Source organism: Salvelinus sp. IW2-2015, linkage group LG16 (assembly GCF_002910315.2).
Source record: "Salvelinus sp. IW2-2015 linkage group LG16, ASM291031v2, whole genome shotgun sequence".
NCBI classification, from domain to species: domain Eukaryota; kingdom Metazoa; phylum Chordata; class Actinopteri; order Salmoniformes; family Salmonidae; genus Salvelinus; species Salvelinus sp. IW2-2015.
The window spans coordinates 29,617,176-29,637,276 of record NC_036856.1 but is presented as its reverse complement, the minus strand read 5'-3'; the positions used below and the strand labels follow the sequence as shown (position 1 = coordinate 29,637,276).

General features: G+C 41.9%; 2 protein-coding genes across 3 annotated transcripts in view; both read right to left on the bottom strand.

Annotated features, from left to right (window-relative positions):
* gng12b (guanine nucleotide binding protein (G protein), gamma 12b) overlaps positions 1–1,119 on the bottom strand; it is a 62,286-nt gene extending 61,167 nt beyond the window's left edge. For both annotated transcript variants that reach the window (XM_024004165.2, XM_024004164.2), the window contains exon 1: positions 788–1,119. The gene's annotated coding sequence lies outside the window, so the exon portion shown is untranslated. The remainder of the gene's footprint in view (positions 1–787) is intronic.
* A 13,620-nt stretch (positions 1,120–14,739) lies between these two features.
* On the bottom strand, positions 14,740–20,101 carry LOC111975669 (protein Dr1-like). The gene is made up of 3 exons (XM_024004159.2): positions 18,710–20,101; positions 18,241–18,404; positions 14,740–17,909 (listed from the first exon to the last, which is right to left on the bottom strand). Exons 1-3 carry the CDS (start codon positions 18,927–18,929, stop codon positions 17,763–17,765), a joined length of 531 nt encoding a protein of 176 aa, XP_023859927.1. The 5' UTR covers positions 18,930–20,101; the 3' UTR covers positions 14,740–17,762.

The window sequence follows — 20,101 nt, the reverse complement described above, 5'->3', positions numbered from 1 at the left end:
AATTTAGCAGAGATGAAAAAAATATCTAGATTTACCATTTAGCAGAGATGAAAAAATATCTAGATTTACCATTTAGCAGAGATGAAAAAAAGATCTAGATTTACCATTTAGCAGAGAGGGAAAAAAACTAGATTTACCATTTAGCAGAGATGGAAAAAAAATCTTAAAACATTGAACACAGAGCAAGTTCCAGATTTGTCCATTTATCCTTGCACTGTCTCTGGAACTACACATCAACGGTCACAAGTTCAGACTCATCACATTTATTCAAAAAAGGCTGATATCCGCAGTGTGTGCTGACCCTCAAGGCACCACACACAAACATAAGGTAGAGATGGGCCATACATTGATTTATTATTAAAGATTATTATTGGTGTTTTATTCAACCCAAGACATGTGTGGGTCTGAGTTTCTCTGTAGAAGACAGCATAAAGGATAACATCAAGTTGTTCTATCCAACAGCAAAAACTCCATTACTATGCAATTACAAAAACATGTATATATTACAAGAACATATACTATGCTGGCGCTGGAGTAAAACAGTGATGCTACACATTTGCTTAAACCCACATGGGATAAGAGACTGACCATATGGCAAGACAACGGCATCACGCAGGCAGGCGTGAGAGAAACCCGACGTGTAACAAAAAGGCAGGTATCCTAATCCTACACATCCATACCAACTATAATCTGTAGAAGTTTAGTTACATGTGCTCTTAACGCCAATATAATTCGAATGATGTATATTCTGTTCTCATTAATCTAACCCCGATAGCTCTGCACTCACCTGCTTTATGGCTGGCCTCTGTTACAAACGCAAAATCTTAAACAAAATCTTAATCTCTAGGGCTGCACAATTTTCGAAAAATCTGTTTTCATTGCCTCTTGGAATCGATAAAGTATCTTGAAGTCCGCTGAAATCGAGCCGTCGTGCTTTTCTTGGGTATAAAGTAATTAATATATTTTTTAATTAACATAAACCTACTGTTATGACCGACTAGTTCGACTTTTAGCCAACCGCGATTCCGTTGAGCTGCACGGCTGAGTGACAGACAGAAAGGAGGAACGACCTTTTTTCTCTCTGGTCTGTCTAAATACATGGAATGGTGGGAACGCTGGTTGGAGGGAGGACTGGAATTGTGCAATTTATCTCCACGTCTCCTTCTTTATATACAGGGCGCCCTCTGCCTGTGAGCCTGCCCCCCTGACTGTTCCTCAATCTCATAGCTACTGTATTAGGCTTATCGATGTGAATATTGATGTGTGTATTCGGAAAGTATTCAGACCTCTTTACTTTTTCCACAATTTGTTATGTTACAGCCAAATTCAAAAATGTATGAAATAGTTTTTTCCCCTCATCAATCTACACACAATATTGCATTATGACAAAGCAAAAACAGGTTTTTAGAATTGCTTAAAAATATATATATCACATTTACATAAGTATTCAGACCCTTTACTCAGTACTTTGTGGAAGCACTTTTGGCAGTGATTAAAGCCTTGAGTCTTCTYGGGTATGACGCTACAAGCTTGGCACACCTGTATTTGGGGAGTTTCTCCAATTCTTCTCTGCAGATCCTCTTAAGCTCTGTCAGGCTATTTTCAGGTCTTTCCAGAGATGTTCGATCGGGTTCATGTCCGGGCTCTGTCTGGGCCACTCAATGATATTCAGAGACTTGTCCCGAAGCCACTCCTGCGTTGTCTTGGCTGTGTGCTTAGGGTCCTGAGCGCTCTGGAGCAGGTTTTCATCAAGGATCTCTCTGTACTTTGCTCCATTCATCTTTCCCTCGATCCTGATTAGTCTCCCAGTCTCTGCCGCTGAAAAACATCCCCACAGCATGATGCTGCCACCACCATGCTGCACCGTAGGGTGGTGCCAGGTTTCCTCCAGACGTGACGCTCTGCATTCAGGCCAAAGAGTTCAATCTTGGTTTCATCAGACCAGAGAATCTTGTTTCCCATGGTCTGAGTGCCCTTTAAGTGCCTTTTGGCAAACTCCAAGCGGGCTGTCATGTGCCTTTTACTGAGGAGTGGCTTCCGTCTGGCCACTCTAACATAAAGGCCTGATTGGTGGAGTGCTGCAGAGATGGTTGTCCTTCTGGAAGGTTCTCCTACCTCAACAGAGGAACTCTTGAGCTCTGTCAGAGTGACCATCAGGTTGTTAGTCACCTCCATGACCAAGGCTCTTCTCCCCCAATTTCTCAGTTTGGCCGGGTGGCCAGCTCTAGGAAGTCTTGGTTGGTTCCACCAAGTCTTGGTGGYTCTGAATTTCTTCCATTTAAGAATGATGGAGGCCATTGTGTTCTTGGGGACCTTCAATGCTACATAAGTGTTCTGGTACCCTTCCCCAGATATGTGTCACGACACAATCCTGTTTCAGAGCTCTGTGGACAATTCCTTCAACCTCATAGCTTGGTTTTTGCTCTGACATATACTGTCAACTGTGGGACCTTATATAGACAGGTGTGTGCCTTTCCAAATCATGTCCAATTAATTGAATTTACCACATGTGGACTCCAATCAAGTTGTAGAAACATTTCAAGGATGATCAATAGAAACAGGATGCACCTGAGCTCAATTTCGAGTCTCATAGCAAAGGGCTGAATACTTATGTAAATCAGTTCTTTCTATTTTTATACATTTGCAAAAATTTCTATCATTTCTATCATTATGAGGTATTGTGTGTAGATTGATGAGGGAAACATTTATTTAATCAATTTTACAATAAGACTTACAATAAGACAAAATGTGGAAAAAGTCAAGGGGTCTGAATACTTTCTGAAGGCATTGTAAATTGATACATGTAGAGTATATTGATATATGTTATTGTGTATTGATGTGTATACAGGGCTCATCTATTAAAGAGACCTTGACTCCCTGTCAAAATAAAGGTTAAATACATTTTAAGATATGCTATGTTTAAATTAAATGTAGGCCATCTATTAAAATACTGATTAAGTCCAAGTTTGTTGACACACACATACTTTAACAGTCAATACAAAACTGAAATACATGGGCATGACAAATATACCATGAGGGCCTTCAAAGTTTTGCAGCGGTCTAAGGCACTGCATAGCGGTGCTTGAGGTGTCACTACAGACCCGGGTTCGATCCAAGGCTTTGTCACAGCCAGCCGTGACTGGGAGACCCATGAGGCGGCACACAATTGGCCCAGCGTCATCCGGGTTAGGGAAGGGTTTGGTTGGTCGGAATTTCCTTGTCCCATCGCGCTCTAGCGACTCCTTGTGGCGGGCCGGGCGCCTGCAAGCTGACTTTGGTGTTTCCTCCGACACATTGGTGCGGCTGGCTTCCAGGTTAAGCGAGCAGTCCGGCTTGGCAGCGTCGTGTTTCGGAGGACGCATGGCTCTTGACCTTCACCTCTCCCGAGTCCGTAGCGGAGTCAGTATTTTCTTTATTTGATATTATTTTATTATTATGTATTATGTATTGTTAAATGCTGTCCTCTCAACAACATATTCAAATTGATAGAGTCTGAAGAGGGTGTTAACCTGTTGATCCGGTGTTATCTGTCTTGTCAATGTGAGTCTTGTGGGAGGGTGAGTAGAGAAACAGGATGGACAACACAAAGTTCCACATGCCGTAGGTTCCTGTGAGAAAGGCACTGTGACTGTGCATCTGGATAGAGTAGTCACCCAAGCAGAAAGAGTAGTCACCCAAGCGCCAGTAGACTTCAATAACCTGGTGGAATGGAATGGAGTAGAATACAATAGAATGTAAAACAATAAAATAGGAATTTATTGTCCCCCAAAACAGGAAATAATGTATCTGAATTACACAAGAGGGATGGTTATTCTACTCTTAAAACAGAACAAATTGACCCATGTGACCCATCTGTAACGGTTTTCTTCCTGGGATGAAGGAGAGGACCAAAACGCAGCGCAGCTAGTGTTCAACATATTTAATAAAGAATGTGTGAACACTACAAACAACAAAAACAATAAATGTGAAAACCGAAAACAGTCCTATCTGGTGCAGAACACAAAGACAGAAGACAGGAAACAATCACCCACAAAATCCCAACACAAAACAAGCCTCCTATATATGATTCTCAATCAGGGACAACGATTGACAGCTGCCTCTGATTGAGAACCATATTAGGCTGGACACAGAAACAGACAAACTAGACACACAACATAGAATTCCCACCCAGCTCACGTCCTGACCAACACTAAACAAGCAAAACACATAAGAACTCTGGTCAGGACGTTACACCATCACTCCAGGATATTATTGTTGCTCTCACCTGACTGACGATAAAGAAGATGACAGTCACGGCTGCATACGCCAGAGTGTCCAACACCAGGAACTTGAACGTGAAGATAATGCCCTGATAACACCAGGACAGACATGTTAGTGTTAAGACCAACTAAAGGGTATTGGGAAGCACTGTCTGTGCCCAATGACAGAAAAGATAGAAGTTTGCCCTTACCACAGATATTCATTCATCCTCATCATGGTTATGTTTAGGATTGAGAGTAGGGTAAACTGATTCTATACTTGTTAGTGTTGAGACAAACTCAAAGTAATGGAGTGGTACTGTGCCACTTTAAAACAAATTGAATAATTATTGCCTTTTACCCACCCTGTTTTCTGTCATGGTCTTCTATTTTCTGTCATGGCCAGCAGTTGGCCTATTTTCCCACTGAAGTTCTAGAATACCTGCTAAACCATGACACACAGAAAGAGGAAGTACAGGCACAAGGAAATACTAGCCACAATGATGAAGGCCATCTCTGGTTTAGGTTAAGGAGAATACAATGTCATTTTTTATAATATAAGGATAATGAGGAAAATGCTCCCAACATTATAGTTCTAATTATAATGTAATAGTGGGTTTGTATCATAGACATAGAGATGCAGTTATTTTCTGAAGAATACTGCTATCTCTGTCCCCAAGTCTAATGACCAGATGTTGTGGAATGGATTCATCCCATTATCTTTTGAGAGTCAAATACTATCTTTGTCAAAATGAAACAGATCAACTAATGCCAAAATAAAAAACGAATTGATGAATACTACTTCTCACTCAGGTCAAATATAAGGAGGATAGAAAAGCCAAAGACAATTAGCCCAATCTACTCCCAGTAGGCAGAGGTGATTCCTTRCAGTCTCATCTTGAAGAAGAGTGTACACAGGAGAGTACAAATATTCTCATTTAATCATCTGAAAGAACATGTACTCACCACTTACTGTCTCATACAAAATGCTAACCATTGAGATATATACTGTGTATACCAAACATTAGGAACACCTTCCTAATATTGAGTTGCACCCCCACCCCCTTTTGCCCTCAGAATAGCCTCAATTCATTGGGCCATGGACTCTAACCATGGTGTCAAAAGCGTTCCACAGGGATGCTGGCCCATGTTGACTCCAATGCTTCCCACAGTTGTATCAAGTTGGCTGTCGAGCATGAAAAACTTAGCAGGGTAGCAGTTCTTGACAAAAACCGGTGCTCCTGGCATTTTGTCTTGCCCATTTACCCCCTGAATGGCACGCATACACAATCCATGTCTGAATTGTCTCAAGGCTTAACAATCCTTCTTTAACCAGTCTCCTCCCCTTCATCTACACTGATTGAAGTGGATTTAACAAGTGACATCAATAAGAGATTATAGCTTTCACCTGGATTCACTTGGCCAGTCTGTCATGGAAAGAGCAGGTGTCCTAAATGTTTTGTATGCTCAATGTACTGTACACAGCCAGATATACACTGAGTGTACAAAAAATTAGGAACACCTGCTCTTTTCATGACATAGCCTAACCAGGTGTATCCAGGTGAAAGCTACAGTAAAATGGAATGTCACTTACCTATCTGGTTGACTATTCTGAAGCCAATGTAAACTGTGGAACCATCAGCAGGAACTGGAACCAGGGGCTCATCTGTTTGTTGGGAAAGGGAACATGGAGAGAAAACACTATGTTGTTGACATCAATAGTCTTCCCCAAAGACTTGTCGAAGTCACAGATCTTGTGATACTGTTTGGGCCCCAAATGCATCAACCATTCGGGCCCCATGTGTTTGTGGTGAATGTGGRGATGGTGGATGTCCACACATTTGGTAGCCAGATAGTGGATAGCCATGGTGGGACTGGGAGCTGATAGAGAGGGATATCAAATACATTATTCAAACGTGAACATTCGCAATTTTACAGAAATGTGTTAATATTTATAGATATGTATGTGGGCTTATAGGCTAGCAACTGATAGGGAACAGGGGAAAAGTTTGAACCACCTTACAGGCTGGTTATGCACATGACAAGTTGCAGTTCAATTGAATCAGTGGAAAGTACAGTATTGCAATATTCTTCCTGTGTGTGTTAATGAACTGAAAACAGCTAACTAGTAGTGGAGAATGATCCTGTAGTAAAGAAACTGTTCGGACACCTCAAGCTGCCTCGTGCGAAAAGAGGGAAAGATGCGTAAAATTATCCATATCACTGACATAACCTATGGACTTTTAATGTCTAAATAAATTTGCTGTAATGTTTATGATCCAAAGAACTGGTAAATATTTCCTATAATCTGAGAGTATGAAGCCTTGTGCACGACCCGATCAAATGTATTGAAAGCAAGTCTGATAGCAGTGTAGCCGTTCTACACTACATGACCAAAAGTATGTGGAAACCTACTCATTGAACATCCATTTCCAAAATCATGGGCATTAATATGGAGCTGCCCCCCCCCTGCCCCCCCTTTGCTGCAATAACAGCATCCACTCTTCTGGGAAGACCTTCCATTAGATATTGGAACATTGTTGAGGAGACTTGCTTCCATTCAGCCACAAGAGCATAAGTGAGGTCAGGCACTGATGTTGGGTGATTAGGCCTGGCTCGCAGTCGGTGTTCCAATTCATCCCAAAGGTGTTGGATGGGGTTGGAAAGTTGGAAGTACAGAATCATTTCGAATGTAATTGTATGCTGTAGCGTTAAGATTTCCCTTAACTGGAACTAAGGGTCCCAGCCCAAACCAAGAAAAAACAGCCCCAGACCATTATTCCTCCTCCACCCAACTTTACAGTTGACACTACGCATTCGGGGCAGATAGTGTTCTCCTGGCATCCGCCAAACCCAGATTCGTCCATCGGACTGCCAGGAGATGAAGCGTGATTCATCACTCCAGAGAACACATTTCCACTGCTCCAGAGTCAATGGCGCCGAGCTTTACACCACTTCAGCCGACGCTTGGTATTGCGTATGGTGATCTTAGGCTCTGGGTTCTGACTCCTAAACTTGGAATATTGTTCATTATCAGGTATCCTATTGAAATATTGAGTGTTATATTCTAGGGTCTACATCAGAAGTTAATGGTTATCTGCATCAAATAAAATACAATTTTATTGGTCACATACACATGGTTAGCAGATGTTATTGCGAGTATAGCGAAATGTTTGTGCTTCTAGTTCTGACAGCGCAGCAATATCTAACATGTCATCTAATTCCACAACAACTACCTAATACACACAAATCTAAGTAAAGGAATGGAATAAGGATATATACATATAAATATATGGATGAGCAATGACAGAGCGGCATGGTCAAGATGCAATAGATGGCATAAAATACAGTATATACAAATGAGATTAGTAATGCAAGATATGTAAACATAATTAAAGTGGCATTATTAAAGTGACTAGTGATCCATTTATTAAAGTGGCCAATGATTTCAAGTCTGTAGGTAGGCAGCAACCTCTTTGTGTTAGTGATGGCTGTTTAACAGTCTGATGGCCTTGAGATAAAAGCTGTTTATCAGTCTCTCGGTCCCAGCTTTGATGCACCTGTACTGACCTCGCCTTCTGGATGGTAGCAGGGTGAACAGGCAGTGGCTCGGGTGGTTGTTGTACTTGATGATCTTTTTGGCCTTCCTGTGACATCGGGTGCTGTAGGTGTCCTGGAGCGCAGGTAGTTTGCCCCCGGTGATGCGTTGTGCAGACCGCACCACCCTCTGGAGAGCCTTGCCGTTGTGGGCGGTGCAGTTGCTGTACCAGGTGGTGATGCAGTCCGACAGGATGCTCTCAATTGTGCACCTGTAAAGGTTTGTGAGGGTTTTAGGTGACAAGCCAAATTTCTTCAGCCTCCTGAGATTGAAGAGGCGCTGTTGTGCCTTCTTCACCACACTGTCTGTGTGGCTGAACCATTTCAGTTTGTCTGTGATGTGTACGCCGAGGAACTTAAAACTTTCCACATTCTCCACTGCTGTCCTGTTGATGTGGATATGGGGGTGCTCCCTCTGCTGTTTCCTGAAGTCCACGATCATCTCCTTTGTTTTGTTGACGTTGAGTGAGAGGTTGTTTTGCCGACACCACACTTCGAGTGCCCTCACCTCCTCCCTGTAGGCTGTCTCGTCGTTGTTGATAATCAAGCCTACTACTGTTGTGTTGTCTGCAATCTTGATGATTGAGTTGGAGACGTGCATGGCCGTGCAGTCATGGGTGAACAGGGAGTACAGGAGCGGGCTGAGCACGCACCCTTGTGGGGCCCCAGTGTTGAGGATCAGCGAAGTGGAGWTGTTGTTTACTACCTTCACCACCTGGGGGCGGCCCGTCAGGAAGTCCAGGACCCAATTGCACAGGGCGGGGTTGAGACCCAGGGCCTCAAGCTTAATGAGCTTGGAGGGTACTATGGTGTTGAATGCTGAGCTACAGTCAATGAACAGCATTCTTACGTAGTTATTCCTCTTGTCTTGATGGGATAGGGCGGTGTGCAGTGTTATGGCGATTGCATTGTCTGTGGACCTATTGGGGCGGTAAGCAAATTGAAGTGGGTCTAGGGTGATAGGTAAGGTGGAGGTGATATGATCCTTGACTAGCCTTTCAAAGCACTTCATGATGACAGAAATGAGTGCTACAGGGTGATAGTCATTTAGTTCAGTTACCTTTGCCTTCTTGGGAACAGGAACAATGGTGGCCATCTTGAAGCATGTGGGGACAGCAGACTGGGATAGGTAGAGATTGAATATGTCCGTAAACACACCAGCCAACTAGTCTGTGCATGCTCTAAGTACGCGGCTAGGGATGCCGTCTGGGCCGTTAGCCTTGCGAGGTTTAACACGTTTAAATGTCTTACTCACATCAACCACGGAGAAGGGAGCCCACAATCCTTGGTAGCAGGCCGCGTCGGTGGCACTGTATTATCCTCAAAGTGGGCAAAGAAAGTGTTTAGTTTATCTGGAAGCAAGACGACGTAGCTGGTTTTCTTTTGAAGCCTGTGATGTCTGTAGAACCTGCCACATACGTCTCGTGTTTGAGCCGTTGAATTGCGACTCCTCTTTGTCTCTATACGGACATTTTGTTTGTTTGATTGCCTTGCGGATGGAATAACTACACTGTTTGTATTCAGCCATAATCGCAGTCGCCTTGCCGTGGTTAAATGCGGTGGTTCGCGCTTTCAGTTTTGTGCGAATGCCACCATCTATCAACGATTTCTGGTTAGGGTAGGTTTTAATAGTCACAGTGGGTACAACATATCCTATGCACTTCCTTATAAACTCACTCATCGAATCGGCATATACATCGATATTATTCTCTGATGCTACCTGGAACATATCCCAGTCCGCGTGATCAAAACAGCGTGGATTCCGATTGGTCAGACCAGTTCTGAATAGTTCTTAAGACGGGTACATCCTGTTTGAAGGGAGGAGCAAAATGGAGTCGTGGTCAGATTTGCCAAAAAGAGGGCGGGGGGGGGCTTTTATTTGTATTTATTATGGATCCCCATTCAGCAGCTACTCTTCCTGGGGTCCAGCAAAATTAAGGCAGTTTATACAATTTTAAAAACATTACAATACATTCTGACTGTGTGCCCTCAGGCCCCTACTCCACCACTACCACATATATACAGTACAAAATCCATGTGTACGTCTGTGTATAGTGCGTATGCTATTGTGTGTGTGTGTGTGTTGTGTGTGTCGTGTGTGGTGTGTGTGTGTGTGTGCGTGTGTGTGTGTGTGTGTGTGTGTGTGTGTGTGTGTGTGTGTGTGTGTGTGTGTGTGTGTGTGTGTGTGTGTGTGTTGTGTGTGTGTGTGTGTGGTGTGTGTGCACTTTGTTTGTGTTGCTTCACAGTCCTGCTGTTCCATAAGGTTTTTTTTTTATCTGTTTTTTAAATCTAATTTTACTGCTTGCATGAGTTACTTGATGTGGAGTAGAGTTTCATGTAGTCATGGCTCTATTTAGTACTGTGTGCCTTTCATAGTCTGTTCTGGACTTGTGGACTGTGAGGAGACTCTTGTTGCATGTCTGTGGGGTATGCATGGGTGTCCGAGCTGTGCACCAGTAGTTCAAACAGACAGCTGGGTGCATTCAACATGTCAATACCTCTCATAAATACAAGCAGTGATGAAGTCATCTCTCCTCCACTTTGAGCCAGGAGAGATTGACATGCATGTTATTATATTAGCTCTCTGTGTACATCCAAGGGCCAGCCGTGTGCCCTGTTCTGAACCAATGGGACAGGTGCTGTCAGAAGTAGAGGCAGCGCCTTATCATGACATACTGTACTTCTCCCCATCTAGCTACTGTTCTATCAATATGTTTTGACCATGACAGTTTACAATCCAGGAGGTACTCAAGCAGTTTAGTCACTCAACTTGCTCAATTTCAACATCATTTATTACAAGATTAGTTGAGTTTAGGGTTTAGTGAGGTTTGTTCCAAATACTATGCTTTTTAGTTTTAGAAATATTTGGGCTATCTATTCCTTGCCATCCACTCTGAAACTAACGCATCTCTTTGTTGCAGTCATTTCAGTCGCTGTGTATAGTGTTGAGTCATCCGCATACATAGAACTCTGGCTTACTCAAAGTCAGTGGCATGTTAGTAAAAATTGAAAAAAAGTAGGGGCTAAACAGCTACCCTGGGAATTCCTGATTCTAATGGATTATATTGATAGGCTTCCATTAAAGAACACCTCTGTGTTCTGTTAGACAAGTAACCCTTTATCCACATTATAAGCAGGGGGTGTAAAGCCATAACACATACGTTTTTCCAGCAGTAGACTACCGCATAAAAAAGCCAGACTACGGTTTGCAACTGCACATGGGAAAAGATCGTACTTTTTGAGAAATGTCCTCTGTCTGATGAAAACAAAAATAGAACTGTTTGCCATAATGAACATTGTTATGTTTGGGGAAAAGGGGGAGGCTTGCCAGCCGAAGAACACCATCGCAACCATGAAGCACCGGGTGCAGCATCATGCTGTGGGGTGCTTTGCTGCAGGAGGGACTGGGTCACTTCACAAAATAGATGGCATCATGAGGAGGAAAATTATGTGGATATATTGGAAGCAACATCTCAAGACATCAGTCAGGAAGTTAAAGCTTGGTCGCAAATGGGTCTTCCAAATGGACAATGACCCCAAGAATACTTCCAAAGTTGAGGCCAAATGGCGTAACGACAGCAAAGTCAATTTATTGGAGTGGCCATCACAAAGCCCTGACCTCAATCCTATAGAAAMTTTGTGGGCAGAACTGAAAAAGCGTGCGAGCAAGGAGGCCTACAAACCTGACTCAGTTACACCAGCTCTGTCAGAAGGAATGGGCCAAAATTCACCCATCTTATTGTGGGAAGCCTGTGGAAGGCTACCCGAAACGTTTGAGCCAAGTTAAATAATTTAAAGGCAATGCTACRAAATACTAATTGAGTGTATGTAAACTTCTGACCCATTGGGAATGTGATGAAAGAAATAAAAGCTGAAATAAATCATTCTCTCTACTATTATTTTGACATTTCACATTCTTAAAGTAAAGTGGTGATCCTAACTGACCTAAGACAGGGAATCTTTACTACGATTAAATGTCAGGCATTGTGAAAAACTGAGTTTAAATGTATTTGGCTAAGGTGTATGTAAACGTCCGACTTCAACTGTACATGGCTGTGACAATAACCAAGGAGAATTCTCTTGGGAGATAATACGGTCAGCATTTGATTGTGAGGAATTCTAGGTCAGGTGTGTTGTTACAATTACACCATGAGTCGTTAATCATGAAACATACACCCCCACCCTTCTTCTTCCCGTAGAGATGTTTATTCCTGCAGGTGCAACGTACAAAGAATACAGGTGGCTGCATCGACTCCGACAGCATATCCCAAGAGAGCCATGTTTCCGTGAAACAGAGTATGTTACAATCCCTAATGTCTCTCTGGAAAGCAACCCTTGCCCTAATTTTGTCTACCTTGTTATCTAGAGACTGGACATTAGCGAGTAATATACTCAGAAGTGGTGGGCAGTGTGCGCTCCTCCGAAGTCTGACCAGAAGACCAATCCGTCTACCTCTTCTCTGGCGGCGTTGTTTTGGGTCAGCCTCTGGAATCAGCTCAATTGCCCTGGCTAGTTCGGACAAAGGATCCGCTTCGGRAAAGTCATATTCCTGGAAGTTGATATCTAATAGTTCTTCCTGGATGTATGTAATAACACTTAAGATTTTCTGGACTAACAATGTAATAAATAATACATAAAAAACAAAATACTGCAAAGTTTCCTAAGGACTAGAAGTGAGGCAGCCCTCTCTGTCGGCGCCATTTTAATGTCCGCCCCTATCACTTAACTGTAGGAGGAATGTATATGGTGGAGGCAATTAAGTTTGGAATGTATTGCGTAAAGTAAGGTCAATAACATGTGGCAGGCACGGACAAGGGTGGATTGATGTGGTGTAGTGAGGAAGGGAGTCGAGGTCAGGTCACATTAAGGGAGAAGGAACAGTTTATTGCCCGTATCACTTAACTTCCTGCCGAGCAATAAAGATGTAATGTTTAGAAAGAAGGAGGAGACTCCACCCAAATTGGGGTATATATACTATCACTGGTGGAAATATGTTTTGCCTGTTCAGCTGTTCGATCCTTTGGGGGAATAAACTTGGTTGGAGCTTTTATAGTGTCCGTCAATTTATTACTCAGATATTTAGAACCTAACACAGTTGACTGGGGTAGCTGTAGCAGGGCAGAAATTTGATGAAATTACTTGTTGGAAAGGGGGCATCATATGACGGTGCCACTTTGAGTCACTGAGCTCTTCAGTAAGGCCATTCTACTGCCAATGTTTGTCTATGGAGATTGAATGGCTGTTTGCTCAATTTTATACACCTGTCAGCAATGGCTGTGGCTGAAATAGCTGATTCCACTAATTTGAAGTGGTGTCCATATACTTTTGGCCATACAGTGTACCTCAATGGTCTTTTTACTTTTGGTTTTGTACACTGTCACCAGCGTCAAACAGCTGTAAATATGACATTTTCGGGTATTTAACAAATATTTCAAAGCGGTTTAGATGGTAGGCTAATGATTCKCTACAATAGCCTTCATTATAGCCTATATTGTTTGTTAGGTCACATAAACTAAATGAAATTAGGCGACCATTTTCAAATGCATATTTTTTTTTTCATTTTTATGATCCTAAAGAAGTGGAAATCTTTCCGATAGCCTAATCTGACAGAAAATCAAAACTGGGTTTCACTTACCGATCAATCCCCCGACTAAAACTGACACTACTTGAAGACTGAGCAAAATTATTCCAGTACATACCGGCTTCTTTGTCGTCATGTTTTCAATGATTGCTCCAGCCATTTCAAAAGTTATCGAAATAAAGATGCAGAAGTTCCTCAGTGTCCTTCCAACACTGACTCAGGGGTATATGTAACATAGTAAATGTCAATCCGGGACACTCCAAATAGTATGATATGTTACGTTTCGTATGGTAGGCCTATGTATTAATTTGTGGATATCCTTCAAGATTTTCATATATGTTACGAATTACTATTCGGATGACATATTACAAATTGGAATTCTGTACAAAATGTTCCGAATTACAATTCGTACAATATGTTACGAATTTGCTAAATGTATGATATATCACTAATTCCAATTTGTTGTGGGCAGGTAGCTAACGCTAATGTTAGCAAAGTGGCTAATGCTAACATTAGCTAGGCTCAGGGTTAGGGTTTAAGGTTAGGAATTAGGTTAAAGGATTACGGTTTGCTAACATGCTAAGTAGTTGCAAAGATGCTAATTAGCTCAAATTGTCAGTGATGAGATCGAACATGCAAGTATGTTTGCTCTAGCTTCTGTAGCATTGCAATAAATGCTGTACGGCCACCCTAGACATTGGATTGACCATGCAGAGCCTTTAAAAGTTCATATAAGGAAATCAGTCAATTTAAATACATTCATTAGGCCCTAATCTGTGGATTTCACATGACTAGGAATACAGATATGCATCTGTTGGTCACAGATAGCTAAAAAAAAACAGTAGGGGCATGGATCAGAAAAACTAGTCAGTTTCTGGTGTGACCACCATTTTGCCTCATGCAGCATGACACATCTCCTTCGCATAGAGCTGAGCAGGCTGTTTATTGTGGCCTGAATGTTGTTGGACTCCTCTTCAATGGCTGTACGAAGTTGCTGGATATTGGTGGAAACTGAAACATGCTGTCGTACACATCGATCCAGAGCATCCCAAACATGATCAATGGGTGACATGCCTGGTGAGTATGCAGGCCATGTCACTGTCGGTCATTGTAATTACTTTACATTAGTTGTCCTATTTAGAATAATTTACCATCAAAACATAATTGCATTTTATGACTTGTTGGTCATAGTAAAATAAAATAAATTAAATCAGCTTTTGTCCATGATGATGTATAAAACTGAGGCTGACATACACAGTACAAAAACACCTAAAAATGAGGAAAGAACTGTAAATAACTCCAGAATACATGAGGAACAATAGGTCACTATAAAAGATGTTAACTTTATTGCTTAAAGAATACAACTTTATAAAAGGCATGTGAATGGGTAACACAATGAGAGGTTACCAATCTTTATAGAATTCACCACACATTCATAATGCAACTTTATCATACTGCACCACAGAAAAACAAATGTGCACCCCATTCCCAAAATAGTGCACTACTATTGACAAGAGACAAAGTAGTGAGGCATAAAGGAAATAGGGTGCCATTTGGGATGCACATTATAAAAAGCCAAGAAGAAATCAAAGCATTTTTTCAAGGTGAAAGTTACCATCAGTCATTGAGAACAGTAACTTGAGTGCACACTGCACCCACGTCTCTTTATACTACACATGGAACATACACTTTGGGCTCATATACTTGGGTTGTTAAGCTCTCCTGTGGTTGTGACCCAAATTGCACCCTATTCCCTATGTAGTGCTCTACTTTTGACCGGGACCAATTGTTTTCTGGTCAAAGGTATTGCACAATATAGGGAATAGGGTGCCATTTAGGACACAACCTATATCTTTGGTTATATGAGTCAGTCAAAAAAGATTCTGAAAGGAGTAGCTAATCAGTTAGCAATACTGTAGGTGAACATCCTAAAAAAAAGAATCAACCTACTTACACCATGTACAATGCCTTCAGAAAGTATTCAGACCCCTTGACTTTTTCACATTTTGTTACGTTACAGCCATATTCTAAAACTGATTAGAAAACAGAAATACCTTATTTTCACAAGTATTCAGACCCTTTGCTATGAGACTCAAAATTGAGCTCAGGTGCATCCTGTTTCCATTGATCATCCTTGAGATGTTTCTAGAACTTTTGGAGTCCACCTGTGGTAAATTCATTTGATTGGATATGATTTGGAAAGGCACACACCTGTCTATATAATGTTCCACAGTTGACAGTGCATATCAGAGCAAAAACCAAGCCATGAGGTCGAAGGAATTGTCCATTGAGCTCCGAGACAGGATTGTGTCAGGGCACAGATCTGGAAAACCGTACCAAAAAATGTCTGCAGCATTTAAGGTCGCTAAGAACAAAGTGCAGTCCATCATTCTTAAATGGAAGATGTTTTGAACCACCAAGACTCTTCCTAAAGCTGGCCAACCTGCCAAACTGAGCAATCGGGGAAGAAGGGCCTTGGTCAGGGAGGTGACCAAGAACTTGATGGTCACTCTGACAGAGCTCTAGAGTTCCTCTGTGGAGATGGAAGAACCTTCCAGATGTACAACCATCTCCGTAGCACTCCACCAATCAAGCCTTTAGGTAGAGTGGCCACATGACAGCACAGCCCGTTTGGAATTTGCCAAAAGGCACCTAAAGACTCTCAGACCATGAGAAACAAAATTCTCTGGTCTGATGAAACCAAAAGGGAACTCTTTGACCTGAATGCCAAACATCACATCTGGTGGAAACCTGGCACCATCCCTATGGTGAAGCATGGTGGTGGCAGCATCATGGTGTGGAGATGTTTTTCAGCAGCAGGGACTGAGAGCCAAAGTACAGAGATCCTTGATGAAAACCTGCTCCAGAGCATTCAGGACCTCAGACTGGGGGCGAAGGTTCACCTTCCAACAGGATAACAACACTAAGCACACAGCCAAGACAACACAGAAGTGGCTTCGGGACAAGACTCTGAATGTCCTTGAGTGACCCAGCCAGAGCCTGGACTTGAACCTGATCTAACATCTCAGGAGAGACCTGAAAATAGCTCCCCATCCAACTTGACAGAGCTTGAGAGGATCTGCAGAGAAGAATGGGAGAAACTCCCCAAATACAGGTGAGCCAAGCTTGTAGCGTCATACCCAAGAAGACTTGATTCTGTAATCGCTGCCAAATGTGCTTCAACAAAGTACTGATTAAAGGGTCTGAGTAAATGTAATTTAATTTTTTTTATTTTGTTAGCAAAAACTTCTAAAAAACAGTTTTTGCTTTGTCATTATGGGGCATTGTCTGTAGATTGATGAGGGGGGGAAAATGATTTAATCATTTTTAGAATAAGACTAATGTAACAAAATGTGGAAAAAGTCAAGGGGTCTGAATACTTTCCGAAAGCACAGTGACCGAGCTAAAAGAAAACAAAAAGCATTTGAATCCTATTTTACAAATCAAAGCATTCACAACCATTCTAAGTGTTTCTGAAATATGTTGGGTGCATCCCAAATTATTGATGAGAGCCAGTTTATATGGGATGTGGTGCTATTTGGGACATATCCGTCATGTTAAACAAACATACAAAGAGGGGGGTAAGGAACAAGTTCTGTAAAAATTATTTACCAAAAAAGACATGCCAGTAGGAGGAATAAGCAACGCCCACCTTTGGCAAGACAAGTGAGGAGCTGTTCTCCTGACCGCCCCCACAAAAAATACTAATTATTGTAGGAGAGATAATACGCCTAACATGTCCTCCTGTTCTTTTCTCAACATAGCCAAAACCATGATCCCCCCACCCCTCCCAATATACCCGTTGCACCATTTTCCATGCCACCTTACATCCATTGATCTCTAACCTACAAATCACACAGAAAATTACAATTCCATGTCAGATGTAACATTTGATTTGTAATTGGCAAAAAAGTTGTTAATTTAAGTGGAGGAAAGCTTGAAAATGTATCTTTATTCAAATGTGTTTTCAGGTACTTCTGTCAAAAAAGAAAAAAATGTCTACCTAGTATGTGACAATAAAAACATATATATAATAAAATTCCCCATATCTATGTACCTTGAAACTGTCCATAATGTGAACTCCTGATACTGGACTGGTGGGATTATGTCCAAACACAGCTCAAATCACTGCCAATGAGAGTGTTCGGAGTGAGAAAGAGAGGGCTGCTTGCCGACACTGTCCTAAGACAAGGGATATGGCCTGGGTCGTGTTCAGCAGTCACGAAACGGATGAAAACAGCCAGAAACAGGTGGTAGCCTACTATCTGTAGTTATCCAATAAGAAATTCTTGTTTTTATTATCTGTTCCAAATGTTGCAGCCCAGACCCAGGGATCATCTTCATAATCACATGTCATCCTCATCATCCTCATCCTGGGAGGAGCCAGCCTGCTGTCCAGCGCTGGCGGATGCTGCAGCCAACTGGGCCTGCTGGGCAGCTTGCTGCATCTGGAGCCACTCCTGCTGGGCCAGCTCGGCCTGCTGCTGCCGTGCCTGGAACACAGTAAATACAGTCAGGCCACCAATAAATTAGACATGGATAGAGATGCAAACAGCAAAGCAGGGGAGCCACTCAACCTAGAATATCTACTAAATGTTACCAAAACAAATATACATTATTTGAGCTTTTGTCACACTGCAGAAATATCCGTTTGTACACTGCAGTTATCCATTCCTGGTGAAGGTGATCTATCAAAGTGCAGAGATGTGGCAAGAAATAGTCTGAATCAAACAGGTTATCCGTCTTGATCCTTAACACAGGTAACACACTTGTAACCTGGCAACGATCAATCTGGTTAACCAGGTTATGACTTTTGATCCTTACCTTAGCAAATAGTTCCTGCTGTTGTCTGAGGAGCTCTTCCTCTGGGATGCCCAAGTTTTCCAGGCGAGAGTTGGCCTTCCTCCTTTTAAGTGCTACTGTTTTACACTCCTGCAGGACATCCTTCACCTCTGTGATGTACGACGCAAAACCCAAGCTTTCAAGTGCTGTGGAGAAGAGGATATGGTTAGGGAGAAAAATTATGGAAACAATGTTGGGGAAAAGGAAACAGACATTTATTCAACAGTCTCATCACTTGATTATTGTTGGAATTCCTAGTGCATAACTAGCTAACTTGGTTCCAGATTGGTTTACTATAACTAACCTGGTTTACAGATAAGTGGCCAGGCAAGCGCATACCTGCATTAACTACAAAATACATGGCAGGCAGGAAGGGGGAATACATATTCTTTACAACTGAATATATTTTCAAACCTGTTGATACAGAATAAAAAATACAAAAGACACTAACCATTAATGACGTGTTCAGGTGATATGGTCTTCTTTTCAGACTTGTTACATATTTCATTCGCCTCTGATGAGATTAGATGTATGAACTCTGTGCAGCAGTTCACAACAAGCTCTCTTGCATCGTTGGCAACCCGTACGTTGGGCAGAGTTTCTTTGATCATTTTGTTGATGGCTGCCCTGGGAATGGTGAGGTCGTCATCGTTTCCCGACGAAGAAGCCATCGTATTCAAGAGAACTAGTTTCTCAAGTTAATAAAAAACGAAACTGGGGGAAAGCTTGATTTGATGGTAGGGTACCGCAGAGGGCTAACTAGCTAACGTTACGTGTTGAAAATGTCGTGGGCTAGACGCTAACGTTGGCTAGTTGGGTTTAAAAGTTAAACTAGCTATGCAAACTAGCTACACAAAAGTCTATTGACACAGCATATCCTAATGTTACTGTAGAGACGTGGAATGTAACGAATAGGTCTAAGTAAAACACGATGGTGAGGACAAGAGAAAATGAAAACCAGCTAGCGAGTTAGCAAGCTATGGTCCATCTATCGCAACGCGTTAGTCTAGCTAACATTAGCTAGTTAGTTACCTGCAGCGGCTTTTGAGGACATGGCTATAGCAAGCGTGTCGTTGGGATCATTTCGTAACGCAGTGTTGATCCCCAAAACACTGTTTAAACCAACATCCTGTATACACTGGAACGAGAACTACTGTTCCTTTATCGGCCGAACGAAATACTTTAATTCATTTATTCTGTTAAGTTCGGTTCACCGGCAGTTCGGCACTGAAATTTCTGAGGAAACGATCCACGCAAACAAAACCCCTTTCCGGTATATTATTTTTCTACGGTGCCCTGTGAAATCGACCAAATAAAAATGTCGCCACCTACTGTGTTGAAGGAACAATAATACCATAATAAAAATGTATAGCAGACCTACATATGGTTATAATACTTAAGTATGCAAGCTTATTTCCCCTTTCCCAATTAGACTAAAACAGGTATTACAATTGACCTTTACCATGTTTTTAAAAAATCGCGTCACCCTATTCCTGTCTTGTGCTTGTTCAGTACAAACAAAAAGGTGATCTAATAATGTGTAGGTAGTGGTTAATATTGGATTATCCTTTAATAAAACTGGGGCTTTGAATGCAGTGTAATATTCTATAACCTGTGAACTATGGATTAGTGGCCCAATAGATAATAATGTTACATAATTGGATGTCCACACATCTTATCAATGGTGATGGATCCTTTCATTGTAGGCTCTGTCAATACAAAAGTCCATTGAGAATCCCCAGTGAAACATTTTGCCCAAATTGAAAGGTAACTATTCCATCAACTTTTGAATCCGTACATTTTCAACACCAACACTCAGAAGATAAAACATTGGAATTGTATG

Excerpts from the sequence above, each read along its gene's own strand:
- LOC111975669 (XM_024004159.2), bottom strand. The coding sequence starts at position 18,929 with ATGGCTTCTTCGTCGGGAAACGATGACGACCTCACCATTCCCAGGGCA. Across the intron at positions 18,405-18,709 it reads ACCTGAACACGTCATTAATG|CACTTGAAAGCTTGGGTTTT; the intron begins GTTAGTGTCTTT and ends TCTTCTCCACAG. Across the intron at positions 17,910-18,240 it reads AGCAGGAACTATTTGCTAAG|GCACGGCAGCAGCAGGCCGA; the intron begins GTAAGGATCAAA and ends ACTGTGTTCCAG.